This window comes from Ixodes scapularis, unplaced genomic scaffold (genome assembly GCF_016920785.2).
Source record: "Ixodes scapularis isolate PalLabHiFi unplaced genomic scaffold, ASM1692078v2 PGA_scaffold9__187_contigs__length_104089568, whole genome shotgun sequence".
NCBI lineage: Eukaryota > Metazoa > Arthropoda > Arachnida > Ixodida > Ixodidae > Ixodes > Ixodes scapularis.
The window spans coordinates 84,443,883-84,470,386 of NW_024609884.1; the positions used below are offsets into that span (position 1 = coordinate 84,443,883).

The following is a 26,504-nucleotide window of genomic DNA, read 5'->3' on the forward strand; positions in this document are numbered from 1 at the left end:
ATGGGGGAGGTGGTTTGCCTATAGTATGCTCAAGTGTTTTTACTTGTACTATTATATATATATGACTTTTTTCTTTTGCTTTCCAATGTTCCTACTCTCCTTTGGTCTCTTTAAAAACGCTTTGCAACTGTATTTTCTGCACACTTGAAAAAGGGAAGTCTCTTCACGAAACGTCGTGTAATAAAGCCTCTACTGCTGTTCAAACTTTTTCTATGTTTACAACTTTCTTGGTGAAGACTTGTACATAAATACAGTTAATAGAAGAAACAAGACAGTTGTTGAAAGTCCCCACTACAGCCACGGAATATTCATGAAGTACCGCAACTTCCAAGCTTTTGCTCATTGTTATGCAGTGGTACAAGTAGGAAGCTGATGCAAAATAACTCGCTGTAGGGACTTCTTTAGTAAAGGGCTGCCCATACACAAGTGTTTCTGCTTTAATTCAGGCTAAGAGCTAGAAAGTCTTCAATAAAGTGAGCAGAGCCGACAGTGCAAATAAGTGTTTGCAGCTGGCAAGACAGGGTACTACCTGGTAATGTGAAACAAACTACGTGTTTGCACGACTGTAACGCAGACTTTATTTTGCCAAAATCAGTGCCCAAAAATACATGCGCGTTACAATCGAAACCAAAAACCGAAACTCAGAAAGAAAACACAATATTCGGTATAAGGTGGCTAGCCCCATCGCCATCGTGACCGTTAGTTTACATTTGCCCATTTTGGTACCCGTATCACGCATATTCTCTCACGCCTAGGACTTGTGTCTGCCGTCTTCAGATGGAAAAAGAAAAAAGAATTCGACAAGGAGGCATCAGTTAAACGAAAGGCCATCACGCTGGGGGGAAAGGACAACAAAGCAGCGCTGCGTGGCCTCGCAATCCCAGCAACTCGACGAACTAGCAAAGTTGCTTGGAAGACGACCTTCCCAGAGGCAATGGTCGCGCACTCGTACAAGCGCAAGAAGCGCAGCACCTACAATGCTTTAGACGAAAGCAAGGATTACCTCTGTGGACAGTGAAAAACCATCATTAAACTCCGAGAATGGCAACTAGTGCACGGTATTTATTTTTGTATTGGCATGCGTTTCATAAAACCTGTTCTATGAGGTATGCGTTCAGCTTTCCTTTTTTTACCAGCGCAGTACAATCGGCATAGAGCTATTTTCCAAATATTTAAGCACTAAATATACCTGCGCGTTACAATCGGGGGCGTGTTACAATCGTGCGAACACCAGACAGTTACGAAAACTGACAGTTTGGCTAATGAGAATGGCATCAGTGCGGTTGTAAGTGACCAATCAGAGAACTCAACTTTCCCTTTGACAGGATGCTATGGAATATGTACAGTACTTCATGAACATTTATTGACTCTAGTGATATCATGCACAGTATCCAAGCGATTCAAGAACTGGAAATAGAAAAACAACGGACAGCAAATGTCAGGATTCCTAGTATGAAAGGACAAGTTTAGATGGAAGTTGAGGAGTGTGTAAGTTGTGCTACTTGCAATTGCATTCCTATCGTGGTCCGAAGTCCCTGAAACTGCAAGGACAAAAAAAATGCACTTTTGAGTAAAGGTTTTCATTCAAGCACCATTGCAAGGTTCTCAGTGCCAACAAAAGAACAAACTCACCATCTGATTTGCCGCAACTGAATTCCGTACTGTGAGTTTTTTCCAATTTGCTAAATGAAAGATCTTGCGCCTGAAATTAAAAATTACATTTGTGTGGAGAGAAACAACTACTAGTTGAGAGAAATGAGTCAAAATGTATTTGTTCCACCACCCAAATAAAAGCCTTCCGTTCACGTAAACCCCTTGCCATTTCATGTACAGTGCAATCCACTTATAACGATACCACATATAACGATGTACCGCTTATAACGATCAGTTTCTAGTCCAGCAACAAAGATAATTGGTTATAACGATTGAATTTTTGGGCTTTCTCATTAACATTATAAGTGGATTGCACTGCATAATCATAATTAATATTGCATCTTTATGCATTGTGCCGAGCTTATATGTGTTAGATATGCAGCGCTTAGATATGCAGCTTCAAGTCGCCCTTTCAAGTGGTTCCACTTCGAGTGCAAAAACGCACAAGTCAGGTCTGTAGCAAGAACAGTTTGGAGTGGCCTAGGTGCAGTATCTCTTCAAACACATTTACAACATTCTGCACGAAAAGGCCACTTTACTTCAAATCGACCAGCGCACTCTAAAAATGCTGCTAACACAACTACTAGCTCTAAAAGTGCTTGCTTCATTTTTACTTGTACTAGAAGTGTGTCTTAGTACGCACAATACTCGAATATTCCTTAAATTCTCATCATACTGTAAGGAACACCCGTAAATACATGCGAGAGGGTTTTACTTGAGAGCCGACAAATTCAAGCAACGAAGAGGAATTAATCGGGGCAGGGAGATCGACCGACACACAGGCAAATCAAACTCGGCACTGTTGTGCGTCAAACGACAGTCAGTGGGGTAGTGCCACGGTACCCAGTGAGACAACCAGTCAGTCGCAACATGCCGTTCAGAGCTCAGGAACCAGTCACTTTGACACATCACGGCATCGCACTTCAAACAACAAAACACTTGCAGGTTGTCCGAGCACAGTTAGACTCCTTTCTGACTCTTTAGCCGAGGTCACACTGATAACGCATCCTACAAAAAACGGTCTGCAGAAACTGTCCGAGGCGTGTTTCTTGCTCGCCTTGTCGCATTGGTCATACAAAAACTGTCTTTAGATACGTCCGAAGCACACATACGTCTGAAGCAAACAAGCTTCAAACATGCTTGTGGCATGTGTGCAGATAATTTTGTCTTCATACGTGCAGCGAATGCAGTGTCTTTTGTCTGATGTATGGGCAGTGTGAACGTGGCTTTAGAGCGTCTGCCGCAAACAACGCCTTGTTAGCAGCTGGTCTATGGAGGGAGCTACTCCTGCTGGTCAGCCCGCACACGGTATCTTCATACCCTCGCCAAGGTTACTGACAACACAAACGGAGCATTAGAAACAGACACAAAGAGTGGATCGAGGCTTTGTCTCCGAGAGACCGAGGCACCACAAGTGAGGGTCGACCGACTGCATTGCCCAAAACACAGGCCGCCATTGCACAGACCTTTGGAATGGTGTCAGGGTGTTACAAGCAAGCCATGCTCTCACCATGAAATCACGACCACCTACAGGAAGTGTTGCAGATTTGGTTGCGAGTCCATAGCCTGGCTTGGGCACTGCTCGAAGTGAGGACACCACTGCCAAAAAAAAAAAAGCCACCACGAATGATTTCAAGTTTCCTAAAGTGCATCAATCGTTGGCCCAACTGGCCAAGTTAATCCCAAATTCAAAGGGGACACTTGTGTGGCTTTTTACAAAGTCTATAATCTAATTTTTATGCTCGTAACATTTAGACGAGGCATGTCGCAGACAGTAACCGACCTGGTTCTAATTGCCCTGCAAATTGATTGAACAGGAAATGAAGAGATTGTAGCAATGGCGGCTGCACGGGCAGAACGGAGAGAAAAGCAAATGTTCCTTCCCGTAGTCGCGCCTGCACCTTATATCATCTCGCCGAGATTTCCAGAATTTTCAGGGCCACTTTCAGTGGTTGTCGCTAGTTTTTTAATATTTGTCAGAAAATCCTGCATGGCAAAATGCAGCGCTTTTCAGAACCATTTTTGGAATTGATTTTAATATCATTTTATATGAACTTAAAGGAACACTGACACCCCCAACAAACTTTTTTTAATTTTTTGCCAGGATCCTTATGGTGTCAAAAGACTACCCAGTCAATATTTTGCTACAGCATCACATATATTTTTAACAAAGTCAAAAAACGCAACTGCTCGAAACCAAAACTAAAACTGCACTGGGGAAGAAGAAATACCTATTGAGAAGGATAAAGTTACCAAAAATCACGTGGTTGTGCAAATTTTGTTTTTTTAACCAATGTATTTGCAGCATTTTAGACACCACAAAAATGGGTATCATATTTTCTTATATTTTTAGTATTGAGTGTGTGTCTTCGATGACCCATGACTTTGATTATCTTTGGTGGTTGTGTTTAAACCGAAGAAAACGGCACATGACCACGAAGAAGAGAGTGAGCGCGACTCAAACTGGCCGGTTCTCGATCGGTGGTTTTCGGGTGGAAAGAAAACTAATTTCGAGCCGCAAATTGTGCTCTGGCTGGTTGGGCTCTCATGTGTCATGTACAAATAAAAACCTTGGCAAACTTAAATACCCTCTCGGTGTCCCTTTAAATGAGGACAGATGAAAATTTCATAGTTTTTATTATTCATACTTTTCATTCCCAAGGGAAAGGATCAATATGCCAATAAATTATTTCCGCAACTTCCAGACAAATATTTCTTATAAAAATAGAGCACACAAAAACTAGCGGAACCTTGGCCTGCATTACTCGGGATGCCTCTTCTGACTTTATCCTGTAAAATCAATCATGCACCTCGTGGAACAGTTAATAAAACATGCGCATGCACAAAACTACTGTATTTACTCATATAATGAACGCACCCCCCGCAACGGTCATTAATATTCTGACTTTTTTCCCACACGTAATAAACACCCCTCCAATTTTTGGCTCCGCGAGTCTCAAACCGCATCAAACTCAGCCAGCCAACAAGCCAATCCACCTTTTTAGGAAATACCGGTTCGGGGTGTTTGGGCAGAGAATGTGCATGCATTCTCTGCCCAAACATGAGCGCTGGCGCGAGATCTCGCTCAAAAGCCTACCATGGTCGCTCGTGAATCCATGTAACACGAACACATGTTTTCGTAGCAGAACCTCTGGAACCATAATTTCTAAAGAGGTGCATTTCTTTTTGCCGCCAAGCAGCCAAGCCAAGCTAAGCATGGCAGTACATGCGTGCGTAATGGCTGCACGTGGGAAGTTGTGGAAGTGATCAACGAAGAAACAGAGCAAATCAAGGAATTGCCCAGCCCCCGGAGATGTCTCGCCCATCGAATGCATCGATATAAAAAAAACACGGCGTCGTCTGTGGCCTGCTTTTGGACAGTGAAATTGCGAAAGTGGCCTGGGAAGGGCCGTGTCGCTTTCCATGCCGAGCGAGTTTCGTACGGTGCTTTAAATTCGGCAAAGAAAATGCCGAAGGTTGCCTCAAAAAGTTAACAATTTATAGAGCATGGTTACTGTGCTGCGCCCACGACTAGCCGTGGGTCTGTCTCTGTCAGTGGAGACGTGCCATAGTACCCTGCTGTGTCAGATCAGCACCTAAAATTACATTTGCACGAAGAGTGTGTAAATACACAAAATTTTACCCCGCATAATGAACGCAAATATGAGTAAATTTTGGGGGAAAGAAAAGTGAGTGCATTATGCTAGTAAATAAGTTGGTTCAGCTGTTTTGTAAGCTTCGAACATGCATGCGCAGCTGAAGTATGACGAAAGGCAACGAACGCAGGCTGGAGCCAAGGCAACCCAAAGAGAACAAGTTCGCAAGAACAGAAGCAACGTGCCGACGAGGCAGAACCAATGGGATCACGGACGTGAAAATGCAAAATACTGAATGCAAAGACATGCAAAATATGGATGGAAGCGGATACAGTAAGTGTATCAGGTGCCACCTAGCCTACAACTACAAAGCACATTGCGTCTACATCAAGGGGGCTGTGCTTTCTACACAGAGTTTTTCTAGGCTTTCTTTAAATTTTGGTTTTTGGACCCAATTATAATGTGCATGTAGTTGCAAGTGCATTGCTTCAGAAAAAAATTGCGCAAATAAAGTATATATATTGTGCCCGCAACTATAAACCTTTTTCACAAGGGCACCGCCACCTTGAAATATTATCACTTCCAGCATGGAAGAAAACATTGTTTTGCCTTTGCCACACCGGTACCCGGTGTCTCAAATAGCAGCCAGGCTCTTTAAATCGACCAAAAAATTTGGTTTCTTAATCTATCGCGCTACGATTTTGTGCAGCGTTGCCCACAGGTGGTGCATTTTTTTTATAAAATTTGCAACGATCGAACTTACCTGAGGAAAAAGTAAAAATTAACTCCCATGGAAACGCAGCGAAACCACCGGTTTTCAAACAATAGGGCACTTTATGGTTTGAAGACTGGTGGCTTTGCTGCGTTTTCATAGGAGTTAAGCCTTTTTATTTTGTTTTTACTTTTTCTTCAGGTAAGTTCGATCTTTGCAAATTTTATAGAAAAAATGCACCACCTGTGGGCAACGCTGCACAAAATCGTAGCGCAATAGATTAAGAAACCGAATTTCGCTGTCAGTTTAAAGAATCTGGCCACTATTTGAGACACTTGGTAGAATACATTGAGGATATAAGTGTAAGCATCACCCATTCTCGTTTTGCCACCCCTTTATTTTTTTTTTTTTTCTATTTGCAAGATTAAATGTTTTATTATTTTTTTTGTCACCCATACTGGATCTGCCTACCAGGTGGCTGCAGGGACAAGAGTAAGCAAAAAAAGGTCTATAGGGTCGTCTAGAGTACCCCCAAAAATAGTATGACGGAATAACGGGTGACATAGTCTGCACGAATGACGGGACATCTATGCATCCGCGCAATACTGTGGCCCCTTTGCCAATCGGGTAGCAACTCCCTCTTCATCTGGCTCAGCCCACACAGCATGCTCAGATTGTGTCCCAATGCAACATCACAATTTATAACTAGAGCACACACGATGAGAGAGAGAGACGAACCGTTGTATGTAGGTGTCGTCCCGACAGACCTCCCCATAGACGATCTGTAGCTTGAGTTCCGATCAAACTCTTCCTCTTCCCAAGGCCTGGGGCGGTCAATGTCCCTCGAAGGGGCTGGGGAACGAAAGTGAGGGCTGTCGGTGCAGTCGCCAACTGCCCAGCAGCAATGGCCGACTTACAGGCGTTTACCGGGTTGTCGTAGCGCAACCTGTACGTCGGTTCCTTGTTGGCCGAGGGCGTCCGCGAGGCATTGCGGGGGTCCACGTGGGTCATCTTCCAGGCACGATACTTCTCGCGCTCCTTCACCGTCTTGAGAAACACCTGCATCCGAGGCATGAAGGAGTGAGTGGGAATTAGTAAAAATGCTGCACCAATAGAATTTACAAACCACTCTTAATTTTTATTGTTTTAGTTTTAATTATTGACATCTAAAATTATAATTGGAAATCCTTTCACCTCTCTACAATTCTTTGAATAACTTTAGCACAGTTCTGCAATACATTTGGCAGAACAATGCAGTCTTTACCACCTTCAACTAATAAAACAGGAGTGCATGGAACTCTTGCATATTGGACGAGGCTGAAAGAAAAAGAGACAATAGTTTTTCTAATTTGGACTATCCTTTCATTTTTGTATATACGTATTTTGACTGAGCTGCTGTGTACAGCAGAAACTTGTTAAGGGAAACCTGCAAGGTCTCTCCACATCGGTTCCTCTTGTCGAGAGCAATCCTTCCTCAAACAGGTGGCTCCTACTGAGAACTCAGAAAATGGGGTTCTTTCCGACATCCAGGGGCTCCTCTCAAACTAAAGAGAGTTGCTTTTTAACGAGGTTCCACTCTGGTTAAAAAGCAGACTACATACTAATCATGTGCGAATAGTGGATTTTTAGTTTGAAGAGAATTTGAAGCAAATAGTGGTTTCGGTTGAATACCTTCAAATCGAATAGATTCTTCAAACCCTTCCCTACTATTGCACCAAGCTTAAATGAAAACCCAGATAAGCTCGTGAAGGTTGTTGCCATGCTTCAACTTGTCCATTTATAAGCTAATTTTAATCTAACTATATTTATAGACTGTGACCTCAGAAAGTCTGATGCCTTGAAATGACAAGTAAACAACGGATTTGACATCAACCTCAACCTATAAATATGCCCACCTATACCTAATTGAGTGGATTTCCAAATCTTGCTATATGCAAAAATTGTTCATTCAATCTCAAATTAAAAAAAAAAAATAATGATTAATGAACGCAGGTGGGAAGGGCACCTCTGCCTACCATATATTCTTGCATAACAGCCACATTTTAATTTTCAAAATTTTACTGCAATATCAACAGTCACAAAGTTTCAGTTTCTTTTTAAATACACCAGGCACACATGAGCACCCGCACGCTTTGAAAGTGTACATTTCTTTCAAGCACGCGACTGCAATATTTATACTTTTCAAAGTGTTGATCGTGGCGGGTTAGCTCCGTTGAGCGCACTTCTTACTGAGCACCGGTGCACTGTGGAGAAGCAATACCCGCAGAGCTCACTTCAGCGGGCGTTGCTTTTTCGCAGTGCACCCGAGCTCGGTAAGAAAGGCACCCAAAGGGGCTAACCCGCCACGACCGACACTTGAAAGAATATGAATATTGCAGTTCATCTCGAAGTATCGAATAGAGTATTATTTGAAACTACTATTCGAAATTTCAAATATTCGCAGGACGCTACAGCAAACCATGCCACGGAAAGCATGTTTACAGATGCTTGCATCACGGCCATGCTGCGCTCTCTGGCGATTCCCCCAACCTCTGCCAATCCCTCGGAATTCCCCGACAAACCCAGACTTTTCCCTGTTTCCAAACACTGTGAGCACGATGGGTAAGAGGAGAGGTACAGACCTTTCCAATGCCCGTGGCAATCTTTGAGAGCTCCTGCTCCTCTTTCTTCAGCTGCGGGTCCTCTTCAAACGCTTCTTCTTCCTCCTCGTCATCCTCGGTCACTTCGTAATCTTTCGAACTGCCGCTCCATCGTCGTCGCCGCTCTGTAAAAGAGGTTGTGCACGGTTAACGTTTGTTGCCATAATTGCTACGTCCCACAAAAAGTTGCAATCGCAGATAGATCAGAAAGAATCGGCCTGTTCGGCTGGTTCGACTATACTCTGGTCAGCAATTTAGTAAAGCTATGAACTCTGGAAGAAGGTGGCACTAATCAGGTGCTTGAGCAGCACCATGACCTAACACAGCCTGAGCCTTGTGCTGAAAATCTTTTGGGCAGTAGATTTGCATGCACTACACTTTCTCGGAAACTGATGTCTCGACGATGTCAGGTATTGTGGGCCTCAAAATCTAGGTGAGAAAAAAGAAAGGTGCTCTCGCCACTGCGAAAGAATCGTATGTGCAGGGATGGGCAGTATTTCAAGTACAAGTATTTGAAATACATATTTCAAATGCTGAGCACTTCGTATTTCATATAGTATCTAATGACAGATTGGGAGATTTATTTGTGTGTTCTATTAATATACTGAAAATTTAGTATTTCAGATACGTGTATATCTTTGCAATCAAATGCAATAGTGGGCACACTTCGTGATAGGAGTCACATAGAAAAAGTATAAAATTTGCTGCAGATTGAGCATAATAAACATCGAAAGAAAAGCAAGAGTAGAACAAGGAATCAACCGGACAAGTACAATTATCAACTGTTTGACTGAGGGATTTAATTTTTTAGGCAGAAGGCATCGGTCGCATTAATGACATGTTGTTTCAAAAGATTTGACGCATTAACTCAGCCCTTGAAATTATTCTCGCACTAAAAACATTGTTTTTCCCAACGTTGTACCCGCCTATCAAGTTATGAGAAACAAAATTAAGTTTTAGAGCTGCAACATTCTTTTTAAGTTGAGCACTTCACTTTTAGTATTATATATAAAGACTCCACTCTTTATTTGGGCACAGTCGTTTTTTAACTGGGTTAAATTTAAGTCCAAGATTTAGTCTATGAGAACAAAATGTATTTGTAGAAGCATTTGAAGATTATCAAATACCCTCATTGTATTTGTATCTTCTAATTAAATACTTTTTGAAAAAAAGTGATTGAATTTGAAATTAAATACATTTTTGTTGAAGTATTCTGTATTTGTATTTCAAAACATTTTTGCAAGCATAGCCGTATTTGGTGGTCAGTTTGCCTTGCTGCATACCCGACCTCCAGTGAGATCCAGAAGAGCCATAAGTGATCGACACCTTACATATTTATGTTAGAGTTCCGAATAAAACTAGAACATTGGCTCGCAGTTAGACAATATCGAGCCCATGATTCTTAATATTGTGAAACTCATGCAGCCAACTCTCAACAACTTCCTGCAGAGCGATAAACAAATTTGCCCACTTGGTTCCTTTCCCTTAGAGTTCAGATATAGTGAAAAAGTGGATTTAGTAAAGTGACTTCAATTCCTGCTGACTTCCTTATATCCAGGCTAAATATGGGGAAAACCTGAGAGCTCAATGCCAAAACAATAAATCACCTGGTTGTCCGTAAAAAAGGGAGGCAAAGGTAAAAAAACAAGAACGGAGCTAGCACTGCTACAGCACCAAGTACCGTATTTACACGATTGTAAGTCGACTCGATCGTAAGTCAACCCCCCCACATTGCACATCAGCAAAAAAAAAAAATCTGTAGATGCGCATTTTACTGCGAACATGTCAGAACGGCAAAGTATCTGTTTTGAAAGCCGAGCCTCCAACATGCGACCGATGCCTTCTGGCGTGCTTTGGCTGCGCATGCACACGCAAGGTGCATGAGATGCCCAGGCGTTATCGAAACTGGGAAGTTCACGCTGGAGGCGGGACAACTGAAGCTGCTCCCTGTTGTTCTCACTCCGTCCGCAACTAGACTACAACTCGTCCGCACTGGGGATGTCAGTCCCGTCATCATCACTGCCACTTTCTCGAAGCACGTCGTCGACGGCGTCCAATGAAATCTTGCACTTCGCAAATGAACGGGATCAACCGCATCTTCCACGCTTGCTCGGTAATCGCACTGGACGTCACGGGTAGGGACCGATTGCACACTTTTGCGGCGTACGTTGCAAGCCTGACTTCCAACTCCAGAACCAGACTTTTGCCTACAGAAGCCTCTTTGTTTGCCGTCACAGTTTAAAGGGACACTGACACCCCCCAAAAATTTTTTTTCATTTTTTGCCAGGCACTTCATTATGGTGTCGGAGGACTACCCAATTAATATTTTGCAACAGAGTAGCATATTTTTTTAATAAAGTCAAAAGACGCAACTGCTCGAAACCGAAACCGAAACCGAAACTTGACGGAGGTCGGAGAAGTGGAGAGAAAAGAGTGACTGGCGGAAGTCACGTGGCTACACCCAACCGTGCCTTTCTTCTTTTTTTTTTTTTTCCTTTTCCTTGTAGCAGACGACACGACATGCGGCGTACGGGAACTGTTCGCCGTACGATTATTTTGCAGTTATGTTTGTTCCGCTCGTTGTTCTGTACTCTAAGATGAGTTGTTTTGTACATTGAGGAGTTGGAGATGAGTAGTGAGTGCCCGTGGTGAATTTCCATGATCGGCTCCGAAAAGAATACACCCAAGATGTTGCGTGAAGAGCTGGCTCACATGTCTTGCGTCCGAAAAAAAAAGGGGCATTGTGCGACAGAGTTTCCGAAAGATCAAGTGGATCGGGACCAATGGCTTGCTGCAATTCCTGTAGAGCATATACGGGCACCTCGGAAAGCGGACGCTACCTGATTTATATGCTCCTTGCATTTTGTGGAAAGTGATTACATTGAGTTCGCAGGTGTCAAAAAGGAAATCCCATACCATTTAATTCAGCGAAGTGTCGTCCACAATATTTGTTTGTTATTTTTTTGTTTGCTTGTTCAATGATAATTGTAAAAAAAAAAAAAAAAAAAAAAGGTATGCAAACATCGGAAAATGTTTGAAAAAAAAAAAAAAAGAAAAGGTTCCACGGGGGATCGAACCCGGTCCTACCACGTGTGAAGTGGACGTCTTTCCCACTGAGCTACTGGGACTTTTTTTTAATGGTGGATCTCTTTCCTTAGTAATAATTCAGCCGGTAAACTGTAAGTTGGAAAGTTTGCTGCCGATTTTCCTCTAGCAAAAGCACTCCCGGGTCGACGTCAGGAAGCACCACGCATTGGCGACATTTGCACCTAGTAAAGAAATCGTACGCGTGCATATTCAACTCAAAGTAGACACGTCGTGCTTGACGTTTGCGCGAGCGCAGCCACGAGAAGGGAGCGACGGCTCAGCGACGTCTTCGTGCAAATCGGCTTGGTGGTCGGGCGTGTCGTACGGGATGAATACCAATTCTTTTGATCAGTCCCAAATTTCTCTTTTAAAGGTAGACAGAATTCGCCGGTACCGCGAACGACAGTACTGAAATAGAGGCCCCACGCCCGTCGTCCGCTGCCATCGCCGTCCCCGCGAGTCCCACGATACGCGAAACGACGAACGCACAGAATGCTTCCGGTTCTCTGTGCAACTATTTTTTTTGAATCAACGTATTTGCAGCTTTTTAGAAGCCACAAAAAATGGGTTTCATATTTTTTTCTATTTTTAATATTGAGTGTGTGCCTTCAGTGACCCACGACTTTGATTAAATTTGGTGGTCGCATCGATACCTTAGAAAACGGCCCGTGACCGCGAAAAAGAGAGTGAGCGAGACTCGAACCGGCCAGTTCTTGATCGGCGGTTTTCGGGCGGAAAGAAACCGAATTTCGAGCCGAAAATTCTGTTCTGGGTAGTTGAGCTCTCATATGTCACGTACAACTAAAAACCTCGGCGAGCATAAATACCCTGTCAGTGTCCCTTTAAGATCCCGCGCCACTGCTGAGTGCAGACTCCACTGGAGCATCACCCGCTCCGACGGGTCGAACTTGCGTCGAACAGCGCAGTTGTTGGTTGCTTCTGAGTGAAGAATGGCCATAAACGAGCACCGAAAACCTAAACTGCCCGGATCATGCGTGTCAATACAAAAAACATAGTTAGCGCTCCAGCATGATCTCGTCACTCGATCAAACGATGTGCTACCGTAAATTGCGCAAAAAACTGCGAAGAGAAGCTGCGGGGTGAGGAGCCGTGAGGCTGTTCCAGCCATAGAGTTATTATAATAAACGCTAGAGGCTCAGCTGGCGCTAGTGTCTACGGGACTTCCGGTTGCAAATTGAAGCAGACAGCATGCAGTCTACTTTCCCAGTCTTCCTGTGTATTCCTATAGGAAAACGCGCGTGATTTTTGTCTCGTCGCCGGAAAATAACATGAATAACTTTTGTTATTTTGGCTGTACCGGATAGTATGTACCTTTATTAATATTGTGAAAGTATAATTGCTTTAGTTACAGCATTTTTTCTTTACCACTGAACGATGTTAAACTTCGCTATATTTCAGGCGCAAGCCTCTATTCCATGGCAGGTATGTAGAAACGAGCAATTATTCTAAGCAAAATAACAATCGAAAGGAATTTAGAGTGTGTTCAAAGTTCGCCAGCATTCCGTTGGTGCTTATATATTGCTAATATGCCTGTCCTCTCACTATATGAAAATGACCCCGTCGTGCATCTTTACGAGTGGTTAAAAAAACGTTCAAAACGTAAAGAATAAAGTATGTGGGCTACGAAAGGTGTGTTTTCTTATTATTTCCTATGAATTGGGTAGTTTTTATCGCGCGCCTGTTCTCTGGCTTCCCCCTATTTGCAAAGATTTGGAGCGTTCGGGTGATGATTTGAACACAGAACAAGCATCTTCACACATATTCACGAGCAGGAAGCATAAAGCAGTACTTATTTATTGCAAATCGGGCTACATTACGTGACTTTCAATTTATTGTGATCGTCTGCAAGCAGAGTTATTTATCCAGTGTTACTGCATAGTTCTTGTCGTCTCTCTTCGCTTTCCACATGTCCTTCGTTCGTTTGGCACGTATATCCCCCATGCTGAAAAGCGCCGACGCCGTGTTCGCGCTAACAGTGTCCGACAGTGCACATAAATACTTGTACGAAGCGGTTTTAGCTCCGTTTTTCATGCCACAATTTTAAAATAAAAATGCCGTAACTGACCAATTTCATCTGCGTGTCCGGGAAATGTTCCAATGTACCTAGTAGGTACGATTTATTCGTGATATTTGCTCTTATAATCGAGCGCAGAGAGGAAATGCACTCGCTTTCTTCCGTAGAAATGCATTACCGGAAGTCAAACTCGGACTGCTTGCTGTCTGCTTCAAAATGCAACAGCACACTAGCGCCAGCTGAGCCTCTAGCGTACATTATAATAACTCTATGGTTCCAGCGGCCTCCGGAGCGTGGCTCTTAAAAGAAGTGCCGCCACCCCCCGGGAATTGGGCGCCGTGCGCTGTTCATTGCCGTATATTCGGGTTAATTTGCGAATCGCTATCAATAATACTCGTTCGCGCAAATAAAAAAATAATTAATTTGTAAAATGAGCACACAGAATAGTGCAATGCTAGAGGTACTATGGTAGAGGGGGAGGGCTGAACTCGTAACAAGCCGAGGTGTTCATGATATCGCAATTGTTTCATTTTCGCCAGTGGTGGAATGCTTTGGTTCGATTATAAGTCGACCCCCCCCACCTCAGATTTTCAAAAATTGAAAAAAGGGTTGACCTACATTCGTGTAAATACGGTAACCAATCTCCAAAATACTTTTTTTTTTGCTGTCAGTAACAAACAAACAGAAGCACAGTCAGGAACAGCGGGCGGCAGCAAGAAGCAAAGTGAAGCTGCTAAGGAAAGGGTAAACCATAGGTAGACAGCCTCATTATCCTCCTTTTTTTCTCCATATTTATTTACAAAAAAAAAAAGTATTACAAAGAGTCACTGCTTGGCATTACCCTAAACAGGGGAGGCTACAACAAAGGACTAGGTCAAAGGGTTTTTATCGAGTAAGGCTTGCTGTTTTTTATAGACAAGCCATTTAAAGGGCCACGGACAACCCCAACATAATAGATACTTTTCTTATGGTCTAAAACACTTGCAAATCACCTGATATAGCCCTAAAAAATATTTCATAGCGAAAAAAAAAAGTTTGGGGGTACAAAAGAGTTGTAAAAAATCTGTATCCTCCTCCCCCAATCCTGACTCTTCCTCGCTTCATTTTTAAGTGACATATGTAGTAGGCAATGGCATTTTTTAGAACTTTGGAAATGTCACGAGTTCCATGCTTGTAACCATTATTAATGACATTCTTCAAATGTTTTTTATGACCATTGCATACGCACTATGGTGCCGACTTTTAAATACAAAACCTTGGAGCCCGGAAGAGTTAGTAACAAAGCATTGGCTGACAGCCTCCCCTGTCCCATAAGCGAAGCCTGCAGTCTGTAGCAGCAAATTGATGGAAAACTCCCATTGGCTGGCACACAACATAGTTCCAAGGAACGCCACCCCACAGAGAAGCCCTTTCCATGGTGCAGCGCAGGCACGTACCCAGGGGGTGGCCCATGGGCCCCCCCCCCCCCCCCCCCCAAAATCTTCCATTTTGCTGGGACCTCCTCTCCCCCCTCCCCCTCATACAGCATTTTTTCATGGGCGGGCCCCCCCCCCCCCCCCCCCCCCGAAACAAAATCCTGGCTATGTGTCTGGTGCAGTGGCCCTGCTGCCGGTAAGAGAAAAAGGGGGCTGGCATCTGCAGAGCGGCCGGCCGCAGAGCTCGCCTGGGCACCTACGCGGAGGTCGCTCAGCCAAGCTCAACGTGGCGTGCAGCTTGTAGCAATACGCTATGTATACCAATGCTTTCGCATTCCTACACGTTAGCAGTCTTAAGTGTCTTTGTAGTTTTGGGGTTTTCTTTCACATTTTTCACTTGGCAATGCATGGGGGCTGTGCTGAGGGTATTGAAAGAGTTGGGGACAATAGAAAAAAATAAACAAAAGCTCCTTTTCTTTTTTTTTTTTTTTTGTGCCAAATAATTTTTGGGGATTTTGAGGGAACAATTGTTGAGAGATCAAGTTTGGGTTATCCTTCATGTCACTTATTAAAACCTGCAACACACCAGTTTTATCAGAAAACCGGTAAGAAGTGTTGCCTAAATTGCAGTGCACACTGTAATTGAGATGCAACAGCATTTTGCACGGCCTTGTGCTGCATAAACGTTTTAAAGCATGGAATTCTTTCGAACCCCCTAATCCCAAAATATTGTCCGTCCATCTGTTCGTCCGTGTATGTTATGTGACGCCAGACTCTAACGGTGTATTCACACGAGAGATATTTATCTCAGGAGGAAACCAAATATGTCATACAGCTGCGAGAAGGAAAAGAAACGAGAAGGAGGAGGTGGTGCAGAAAATCCAAGCGAGCATTCGCACGACGAAGTCGCATGCAGTGTAGTCGCCACAGTCCTTTTCACAAACCTGCTGGCGACCTTCAGAAACTCGTCAAACAAAAAGGCCCCCCACACTTTAGAGTTGTTGAGCATAATTCTTCCCCGAAAGCAGGGGGGACAAACGAGGGGACCAAGTCGCTCCGACGTGATGACGGATATTCTTTAGGCCAGTCACGGATTCTCCTCGGCTACATAAGAGCTCGGAGGATTAGCAAACATCCGCGACAAGCAGCACGTGACCTCAAAACTTGATGACGTTTAATCTTCTCCTCGAGGGACAAACTCCATCGTCTGAACACGCCACAAGTGAAACCAATAGAACAGCACAGAAACAGTCCATATGTAGGCCAGGTGCACTCCTTCCATTCAATTTTGTACGCGAAATGTTTTCTCGCCCAACTCTCGCAACAATGCGACTTGTACAAAGAAATAGTTTACCTGTCCTGCAAGCTTGTTACAAGGGTGTTTGACTGTAGTAGCTATGAGATACTATTTTCTTAGCCTTTAAAACAAATATAGATTAAGAAAATGCCACACATATTTGTTGAGTGGGAAGCACTACCTAACGAGTTTTATATTTTCTGAAAGGTTGCTTTTACTTAAGTTTCCACTGGAAGTTGGTAATTTTCTTTGTAGATGTATGGATGGTATTCAAAGGAAATAACATGTCCCGTAATTACCAACAATAATTAATTTAACAGACCCATAAATAAAATTCATCAATTTCTTAGAACAGTATAGAATGTGAAAATAACTTAATGCAAAAAGAAAGTTGGGAGCTGTTGCACTAAGAACTCGCACAGTACAAACATCTAAATATTCTGCCTCCAAACAAGAAAAGTTGCCACCACTAGCTGCAGACATTTGCTAGGAAACAGGACTGCGACTGAAAACAAGACAGATTCCTTTGAGGGCTTAAAAAGCGGTTCTGTTGCAGACACTGAATTGCTACCGTCTTTTTCTCGCACACATGGAAGAAACACAAAAGTGGATCAAAGTTTGTGAATCTGCTGAACCCAAACAAACAAAGGGTGCAAGCGGCAGCACTCACCGGGGTCGGTGTACGGAAAAGGGGGGGCAGGAAAGTCGTCTCGTTCAATCTTGGGAATCTCGTTGGACTTGGGCGGCCGGGCCCCGGGGAAGTGGGCCAGCTCAATCGGCTCCTCGTTGTTCATGTGCGGTGACTTGGGCCGTGGTGTGCTTGACTGGATCGTGTCCACTGAAGTGCAAGAGTAGGCCCAGTCAGCAGCTACACTGGTAAACATTCTACACAGTGCACGCTTGTATGGGCCGAAATCTCCGGCCATTTTATTTCTCAGAGGCAAAGCTGCTGAAATTTCCCCTGCACAGTACAATGTTTTCGCTGTAAATGAAAACAAGTTGCAGGGAAGGGTCTTTACCGTTACACGCAAGTTAATATTTTATGAAAGCGAACTATAGTTGGCCCTAAATGCCGCAACTGGATGTTTATCCATGCTTTCAGTCGAACAGCATTGTAACTGGATCCATTTTTTGCTGCCATATTCCCATATCCGAGTTGTCTCTCACGCTGAAAATAAAAATCTCCAGAGAGCTTTGTATACTTGTAAGCTGCTTTGTTTTTGCGGGCTCAATATTTTGTGAATTCTGCAAAGTGCAGGTTTCAGGCACAAATTTCCAATTTTAGAGTGTTGTGCTATGTATTCATCACCATAGGCTTATATATTTGCGTGATCAACTTTTCGCAATATTTTTTTAAGTCAATTCGCGAAAATGAGGTTCTCGGGAAAATTAAGCTGTTCAAGAGTATTAATTTTATAGAGTAAAAAACCCGGGAATAGCGAAACATGGGATAGTATATAAAGCTAAACCTCGACATAATGAAGTAGTTCTAGGAGAGGAGGGGAGGAGGAAGGGAAGGGGGGCTTCATTACATTGCACACTTTTGTAGGCTTTTAATTTTTTGGAGCATAATGATCAAGCATGTTGGATCTACCTGGGCACCCTCTCTTCCCGAACGCCCTTTACTCATTCCTTTTATCGTTTCCTTCTTAAAACAAAGAACTGGAAAGAAATTACGAGTCCCGTTAAATAAGAGATTGGTTCTCTCGAGAATACAGACCCAGATTTTACTAGATGTGCTAGACACAGGGGACTATAATACAAGTTCGAGGTCTCCAATAAGTTATAATGCAGTGAAAAAAAAAATTATCTTGATCCTACGGAGACAGTTGGTATGCACAGAATGTTCCTTTTTTTGTTTTTCCTTTAATTTTTTGGGGGGATAGGGACAGAGACTGGGGGAGAGGAGGAGACGAGAGGGGACGTCAGAAGGCCGAGCTCTGGTTCGAATGATTAGTGGGTAGAGGCAACGAGCTGCCTTCGTCTGTCTCTATCCACTGTACAAACACAAACGTCAAACGCCCGATGTCGGTGTCCGCGTCCAAATAGCGAGTAGAAGTCTCCCCTTTGACGCACTGGTGGTGTGTCAGGCTCATAATCACGGGATCGTGAGTTTGATTTGCGTCAGGTCGTATTTAGAATTTTGTTCTTTCTTCTCATTTATATGTTCTTTTGTACAGACAGTCCTCCGAAGCATGTGATTCATAACGGTTTCTGTGGCGTTCTATCACACTTTCCTCAGGGACCCCAGTCCTTAAACACCACCAGCGTTAAAAGGCCGCACAGCCAAATACTGAGAACACAACTACCAGGAACGTAGCTAGTAAGCGGGAAGTGAGAAGCGGAGTTGTCCAAAAACATCTGGGCCCGACAAGACCCCGGTCAGCACCCGTCGAAGCAGGCGGTTGGAACGTACCGAGAACCTGCATGCCTGGAAGAGGAATCAAAGGCGCACCATTTAGACGAGCGTGCTGAGAGAGCAGAACAGAAATCCAGACTGCAAGTCTTCACAGCCCTTGCGGAAAGGGCCACAAAGTGAAAGTCTCAAAATCTGAGCCACGCTGCTCTCACCTTGTTTCGTATGATGCTTGGTGGGTATCTTCGGTCGGCCCAGTCCATCTGAGGGCAATAAAAGAGGAACTCTGAAACACCACCTTCTAGGGAATTAAACACCAGTGCTGCATAAACTACATGTTAAAAACTACCTAAAGTACAAAGTAATTGGCAGATTTCATACTTTTAATAAAGCAAAAAGGACAGTGGAATGTACCTCAAGTAGAGTAGAACCTCGCCGATACATTCTCAGTTGATACATTTTACCGGCCGTTACGCTCACAAACACCGGTTCCATCGAACGGTTATGTGCACCAATTTCCCATTTGTTCCACTTGACTTCCCAGTTTCTGCACCCAAAAAAGGGCCACCTGATGCTGCCGACAGGACACGTGGGGCCACCACCCTGCTCCTTCCCCTCTGCCCCATGCTGCCTGCCCAGACAGGCATGGCCTTTGACTAAGCAGGCTTGAGAAGGATTCAGCTTTCACAATCACCTGCTCATATGTCCATCTCTTTTTCTGATGTGTGCTGTGGTGCTCGGTTCTCATGCTTCTGCTAGCTTCATTTTGCATAGAGTGTGCAGTTCCTAATTGTGCACCATGCACGTCAAGCTTCACCTTTCTGCAGTGGCACAAGCGTCGAGCTTCACCGCTTGACGCCGGTGTGCTAGGTGTAGCGGTTGATGGGGGGGGGCAGCTGGGTTAACTTGATTTGCTTGGAAATTTTGCTAATTACAGGTAGACATTTTAAGTTACAGTTCCAGAAAATAAAAATAAAAACAATAGTAGACCTGTTTTTGAACAAATACAGTAGCTCTTTGTAACCGAAAGTCCATGTGAAATAAGCTGTGCGTGAGAGTTACATCCATTCTCATCTATAAACTACCAAATGTTTTTTTTTTTTTTTTTTTTTTTAATCCCCCGAAAAACATGTTAACAGGGTTCCACAGCACATCAGATTCAATGTACTTCATTCAAAATAAAGTATTGAAGTACTTCTTAACAATCTTGGCATCCTTTAGTACTCACCAAACAAATACAATAACAATTGACAACATTACTCAGTGGGTAATGTCGTCTACGTGTCTGGTTTCAGCATCAAAGGTTTGCAACAGTCAACCAAGCTGCTTCATCGATAGTTTTGACCCTTCATCAGAGTCCAAATTTGGAGTCAACTCTGGTATCTTCCTTTCAAAGCAGCACAAAAAACGTGCTCCAAGTAAAGCATGTACAAAGCACGTCACAGTCTGCACAAACAAGCAATCGCCTGTTTTTCCTTTCTTTTACTGTTATTGAAAGACTTTTGTCTATGCTACTAGAGCGATGAGAAACACTAGTTTCTGGCACCAACCTAAGCTGTAAAATTTAGTGCTTGCCAGTACCCCATCTGAGCTAACTGCGAAAGCATTTTGATGTTGGGCAGTGTACAAGCACGAATAAGGCAATAACAATAAAGCTAATAAATATAAATTGTTCCTGGGATGTAACAACATAATATTTAGGCCCACAAATATTAAGCCGCAAGCAGCAATACTATACTGATTCAGATATTTGCATATGTGTACAACCGACTGCATTACGGCTGCTTACAAGCGCTTATGAGACGCTATTACAGGTAGCTACAGCAACCGAAGTCTGCGCAGCGCATTGCAGTAGAATGCAAGGAGTCGTAACACAGTTGGTTATGGTCAAACGCAAATGTCTGGACCTGCCTCAACAATCCCTGAAAAGGCACTAGAAGTACTACCCGATGTTTGCGAGGAAAAAGTGCCCTCTATTTCTCACCGCAAAAAATAAACTATGCTTTGCCAAATGCTCAGACTCTGTTCAAACGTAGCATTAGCAGTTGGAGCCAGATGCCAAATTTTAAGAACTTACTGTAACCACAATCAAAAGTTATATAAGCTATTTTGGGAAATTTTTTTTATGAGAAAATGGGGTTCCTTCTTGTTAGCAGATGGCATTTATCTCCATGTATTTTTAGGCTTTATTGGTCGCCATTTTTTCATTGAAAACTTTAGAAAATCACTTATTTAATCAGAACACAGTAAATTCTGAAACTTTGGCATATTTTTTGGAGGCAGAAACTACGCATTCGGCAATGCGTAGTTCACTGTTGCAACGATAAAAATACAGTTCTCTTTTCTTTCTTTTGAATACCTGGCATAAGCTTTATTTGAAGTACACCGGGAAACACTGACCGGGGGGCCGATGAAACTGGGGCGACTTTGGCGGGTGCGGCTCCAGAGGCCTCCGGAGGTAGCCCTGAGTCGGCTCCGCCGTCAAGTAGCTGTAGGCGTACACCCGGCTCAGGTCGCTCATCAGGGGGTCCTTGTTGTCCAGAAAGCTGCCGGGGCTGGATGACCGCGCATACTGTCCACGAGGAAAAGAAAGACCACTGTCCTCGGAAACCCCGCCACTCACGTGCAACAACTCATCTGGGGGCTTACGCGCTGGCCGCAGAATTCCCGCTCCGCATTTCAGGGTCATCATCCGAGCTACCTGTTGCCATAATGAATTAGCTAGGAAAGACCTGGACTTTTGTTTCGGTGATTTTAACTGCCTTGTGCTGAGTGAATTTGACCTTGTGAAATTTCTAAGTGCCTTCGTCCAGTAAAAAAACGAGACCAACAAACTTACCAGGGTCAACTGCGTTCGCAAACGACTCTGTAGTCCCCGAACGCGTTCGTTGCTGACCCGGGCAAGTCTGTTGGTCTCATTTTCCACAAGAATAGAGCTATGCTTTGAAATTCCACAAGGTGAAATCCACCACTAAAATTCACCCTTGATGAAAATTTTACATCAGTACCTGCAGGCACTGAGTTTTTCGAACCTTTTTAGAGTAAGCCTTCACATTTATAAGAATACTTCATGTCAATGAAAACTTGCGAGCAGATTAAACAAATAGCTCGCGATTCAAAAACTGTAACTTGGCCTCGAATATTTCTTAAATTTACTGCCGATACTGCGTGTAACATGAATCCTAGTTTGATGTAACCATTTGTACTTTCTCAATGGTCGCGAAGAGAGCTTCAATCTTGTCGTCAGTCACGAAGGGCGACACAACGAAGTCCGTCGTCCATCCATTCGACAAAATGTATAAACGGACGAAGTCGTCCGCATAGTCAATGCGTTCATTGAAAACAAGTGTACTCATTGATCGCGTTGGATAGAGGAAAAACAAATGCTGAGCGCATTTACCGACCGTGTTCAGACAGCCAACATGGCCTGTTATACTTCGTGCAGTATAGGCTGGAGAGAACTTTATTTTTCAATTTTGTTTTGACTCTCCACTTAGAATTCAGCCAACATGGCAAACATAGCTTGGAGTGGGCAGAACCAGAAGCAAGGCAGGTGTAGTATTTCATTTTTTGTTTGGTCAAGTCTACACTACCTAGATGGCGCCACTGACCATCATGTTCACCCCTCGCCCCAGATCATTTGCCTCTGCCCTCAAAGTGTGAGGCCCCGTGCTCCGGCCCTTCGAATAAACAGTATGGCTGAAACTTTTAACCGACTCGGATGTCCCTTTCTTTTCTGCATTGTGCCTCATCGGCTCGCGCCGTCTTCAGCATGTGAGATCTTCTTTGCTTCCCGCAGGCCCCAGTGGGCTCTGCGCCTCTCCCACTTTTATTCTGTGGAATTTCACTTTTCAAGGAAGGTGTATATTTCTTTTGCAACTTGCCCTAGTAGAGAGGCTTGTTGCAAATTAAATTCTACAGCAGGCCATCAAAAACGTTTCTCCTGCTTGCCGATAGATAGTGCCCAACATTTGTGGAAAAGGCCCATTGTCAACTAGCATGGGTAAGAAAAGGGCTGAGAAACCGGTGTTCATCAATTTTAACCAAAAAGCCTGTAGCAGCTCAGTGCAATAACCAGTGATACCATTATGAATTTTAAGGAAAGAAAAAAAATTCAGTTTTCACACTGAATTAGTACATTACGCACCCCAGACAGCTAGAATCCTGCCTGAGGGCTAGCGCTAGTGGTGATGGGATGGTTCAGTTTCAGGTCGTAATGTTACCTAGCCTTAAAGTTTGAAGCAATATGTGCAGAAAATGTTCCCATTTGTGATGAAAACCTTCCCCATTTGTAGCACGCGGCACTCATTCCCTCGTGCGAAACACTGCTCCTGTAGACAATTTTTAATTGTCACCTGTAACCTTGGATTCGGATGCCACTGCATTCTCAAACTTTCCGCATCTTATCATCCCTGCTACGGTCACCTTCAGACAAAATTTCCAGTTCTTGCAATGCATTGTTGATTAAGAGGATATAAAAAAAAACCAGTGAGGTTTTTGTGCTGCACACCCTGCAGCTCTTCCAAGATTTTAATGATAGAAAGCAAAAGAAATGCTGCTTTTGGACTCTTGTTAATGGAACATGCACAGCTCAGACATGTCGACTGCACTGTCAGATGAGCTGAAAAAATTTAAATCAGCATGCACCGAACAACTGGAATCTTTTTCAAAAACATATTGTAGCATGAGTCATGAACGTGCACAGTCATGCACACGCGCTACCGTGTTATGCGCAGTCGTTCTGCGCATCTTGTCATTGGTGCATCTGATCGTTGCTGTGTATATATTATTGTGTTCTGTTCAATAATTGGTCCTTCGTCACTTGACACACAAAAGTCTACACATATTACATCTGTAGTTTTCCCCTGTGACATTCCTAAATATGACCTACTCTGCTCCTCAAAAAAAAAAAAAATAACATCGGGATTGGGAAAGGCTCATTCTTTGTTATAAATTAAGACTTTGTCGGGAACACCGAAGGCGTAAAACTGACTTGATTTTGCAGAACTATGTTGTTATAAAAATAAATTACCTTTTATAAAATCCTTTTCACAGTAGCACTCTCCAAACAATCTGCTTTGTATATTGCAAAGAAACAAAAAAGCTGAACATGGTATTATTTTTCCAACAATAGATTGACTAAGCAATGTTGATGTGTCACTGATAGGAACTGTCATAGTTTTATTCACAATTAATATACGGCGTGTCCCCTCAAAACAGTTACAGCACTTTCGTGATTGAAAGAATGCACTATGCATTGCCGAATGCTCAGCCTCCGCCCCAATGCAGCGCCAGCAGTCCGGATCAGGTGTAAAAGTCTTAGAACTAATCATCATCTTATTCAAAAATTATAAGTGATTTTCTAAAAGCTTTTGTGGGAAAATGGGGCCCGTTCCCGGCAGATAATGCCATTCATCTCCTTGTATTCGTGGGCGTTGTCGGCCACCATTTTCCCATTGGAAATTTCCGAAAATCGCAAGTAATTTTCGAAGCAGTCAACGGCAAGCTCTGAAACTTTGGCATCTAGTCTGGACCACTAGCACTAGATTAGAGCGTAGACTGAGCATTTGGTGATGTGCAGTTTATTTTTGCAGCAACAAAACACCGTAAAGTTTTTCGGGGCCACTCTGGGGGGGGGGGGGGGGGGGGGGGGGGGGGGGGTACAGTGCTGAATCGTTTTTCTGCACTCTTTTTAGTATGACTAGCAGTTTACACTATTAACCCTTTGACAGTCGTCGCCATACATCTACGGCGGTGATCACACATTTGAAAGTGACCGCCTAAATGCGAAACTGCATGCACCGCGGGAAGCGTTGCTATTTGCTATGTTTTTGGCGAACTATAAACGTTACTCGCACCATGTTTCGCTTTCCTGGGTTATTTATAGTTTTCAAATTAGACACTGCGCACGTGACGCTCACTCCACCTACAGGCCGCTCTGGTGGTAGTGCCAAGGGAGCACTGTCTTTTCCGATTCAGACTTTCAACGCTTTTCGGAATGAAATTCCGAGGATGAGAGCTTGATCATTCGAAGGAGACGCTCTGTAAAGTACCTCCAGTTAGGAATCTGAGGCAGCTGGAATTTTGCAGAACAAGATGTGTTCAAATGAAGCCAAATGGAAGAGAAATGACAACTTTTCGCCTCCAATATTTTCATTTGATGCTTGTAAACCTACACAGCTTGCAAGCACTGTATTTGCTAGCGCTAGATAATTAAGAAAAAACCTGCACCTTGACCTTTCCTTTATACTATTCCTTTGGAGACAAAACCTGACCACTGGGAAACATCTTTTGGGGAAAAGAGCTTGAGCGTCAAAGGGTTAACTTAATTATTTTAAGCTAGGGGCTCAAACGTTGACCCTCCTAGGTAGTGTCATCTCTTAACTATAGCACAAGTGACGTACACTGCCGCGTCAAATAATCTCGAAAAAAACAAACAGTAAAATGCCCAGAAACTCCATCAATCAAAATGCTGGCACCCAAAAATGAAAGAGATGAGACAACCCAAATATTATGTAGATGCACATTGTGGAAAACATACTCCATTTCTAATATAGCTTCTATATTTTACTCTCATTATTTCTAGCCTTAACTTATCTGCAATCAGCTTAATTTGAAGAGGAGTTATAGATCACATGATGAAAGGTTATCAATATCTTATTATCACCTGTGGCTCCTTTCGTTGTTCAATTTGTTCTAGCTTTCTGACAAAACAAAAACAAACTGAAATGACTTGTGGTGCCATTTCTCGAGAAGTTCAAACGTGCAATAATTTCATTTTAAAGCTTTATGAGTACAGAGCTGCACTTTTCCACTTTACAAGGTGAAAAGAGCCACTAAAATACACCTTCCACAAAGATTCCAGCTCGTTTGGTGCAGACGTAGACTTCTCCCGACTCATCTAAAAGTGGTCAAAATACTCGAGCCATGCAATGTATATATATACACAGCTATAATAACATGCAACATCAAGCAGTATCAGGCATGCCGCACAAGCAGCCCAACCTTTTGCATGCAATTCTTGATGCAAAAAACCTTTGCAAAGAAGACAACCGAAAAAAATTAAACATTTATCAACGCTTGTTTTCGCTTCTAGGTGAGATACAAAAATTTAAAGAAAGAAAAGTATATACAAGGGTCTTATTTTTCTTCTCCAAACACAAGATTAAAGTTTGCTCGGAGTAATACTGCAATTGACTATACTATTCAGGAGTTCAATATTTTGCAACTTTGGCTCAGGTGAGAATTTAGGAACACTTCGCGAGCATTAAATTTTGCAAGACGGAAGACGCCAACGAAAATGCTGAGCACCATCAAAGGGTAGGGCTACAAAGTTTTGGTGAATGATCTGTAGTTATCCAGAAGTAAAAAAGGTGGATTAGCCATTACATTAAGCTGTCATTTCGCAATGTGCCAGAGAACATTTGAGTTCTAGCTAAACCATAACAAAAGTGTAAAACTAACAATAAAAAAAGGAGCACGTTGACAGGTTAAGGGGGGACACTGGCTAGAGGTCAAACTTTCGAACTACTGATGTGATCAAAATGAAATTTTCAGGGGAGATTTAGCTTCAGATATAAGTGTACAGTGCAAACTTTCAGCTCCCTAGGACAAATTTACATACCTGCATAAGATGATGTGTCACTTTTCATTAAGAAATCTATGATATGCAAATGAAGCTAATAAGCATCACTTTGACTGCTTGAATATAAAG

General features: G+C 43.2%; 1 protein-coding gene across 1 annotated transcript in view; it reads right to left on the minus strand.

The window, feature by feature from the left end:
* LOC8034830 (actin-binding LIM protein 3) overlaps positions 1-26,504 on the minus strand; it is a 59,203-nt gene that overhangs the window by 13,331 nt on the left and 19,368 nt on the right. Inside the window, exons 8-17 of the mRNA XM_040505278.2 lie at positions 21,191-21,362; positions 19,006-19,053; positions 18,851-18,865; positions 17,105-17,272; positions 8,583-8,725; positions 6,879-7,020; positions 6,700-6,813; positions 3,164-3,252; positions 1,633-1,702; positions 1,507-1,541 (exon numbers count right to left, since the gene is read on the minus strand). Coding sequence (XP_040361212.1) covers positions 1,507-1,541; positions 1,633-1,702; positions 3,164-3,252; positions 6,700-6,813; positions 6,879-7,020; positions 8,583-8,725; positions 17,105-17,272; positions 18,851-18,865; positions 19,006-19,053; positions 21,191-21,362 — 996 coding nt within the window. The remainder of the gene's footprint in view (positions 1-1,506; positions 1,542-1,632; positions 1,703-3,163; positions 3,253-6,699; positions 6,814-6,878; positions 7,021-8,582; positions 8,726-17,104; positions 17,273-18,850; positions 18,866-19,005; positions 19,054-21,190; positions 21,363-26,504) is intronic.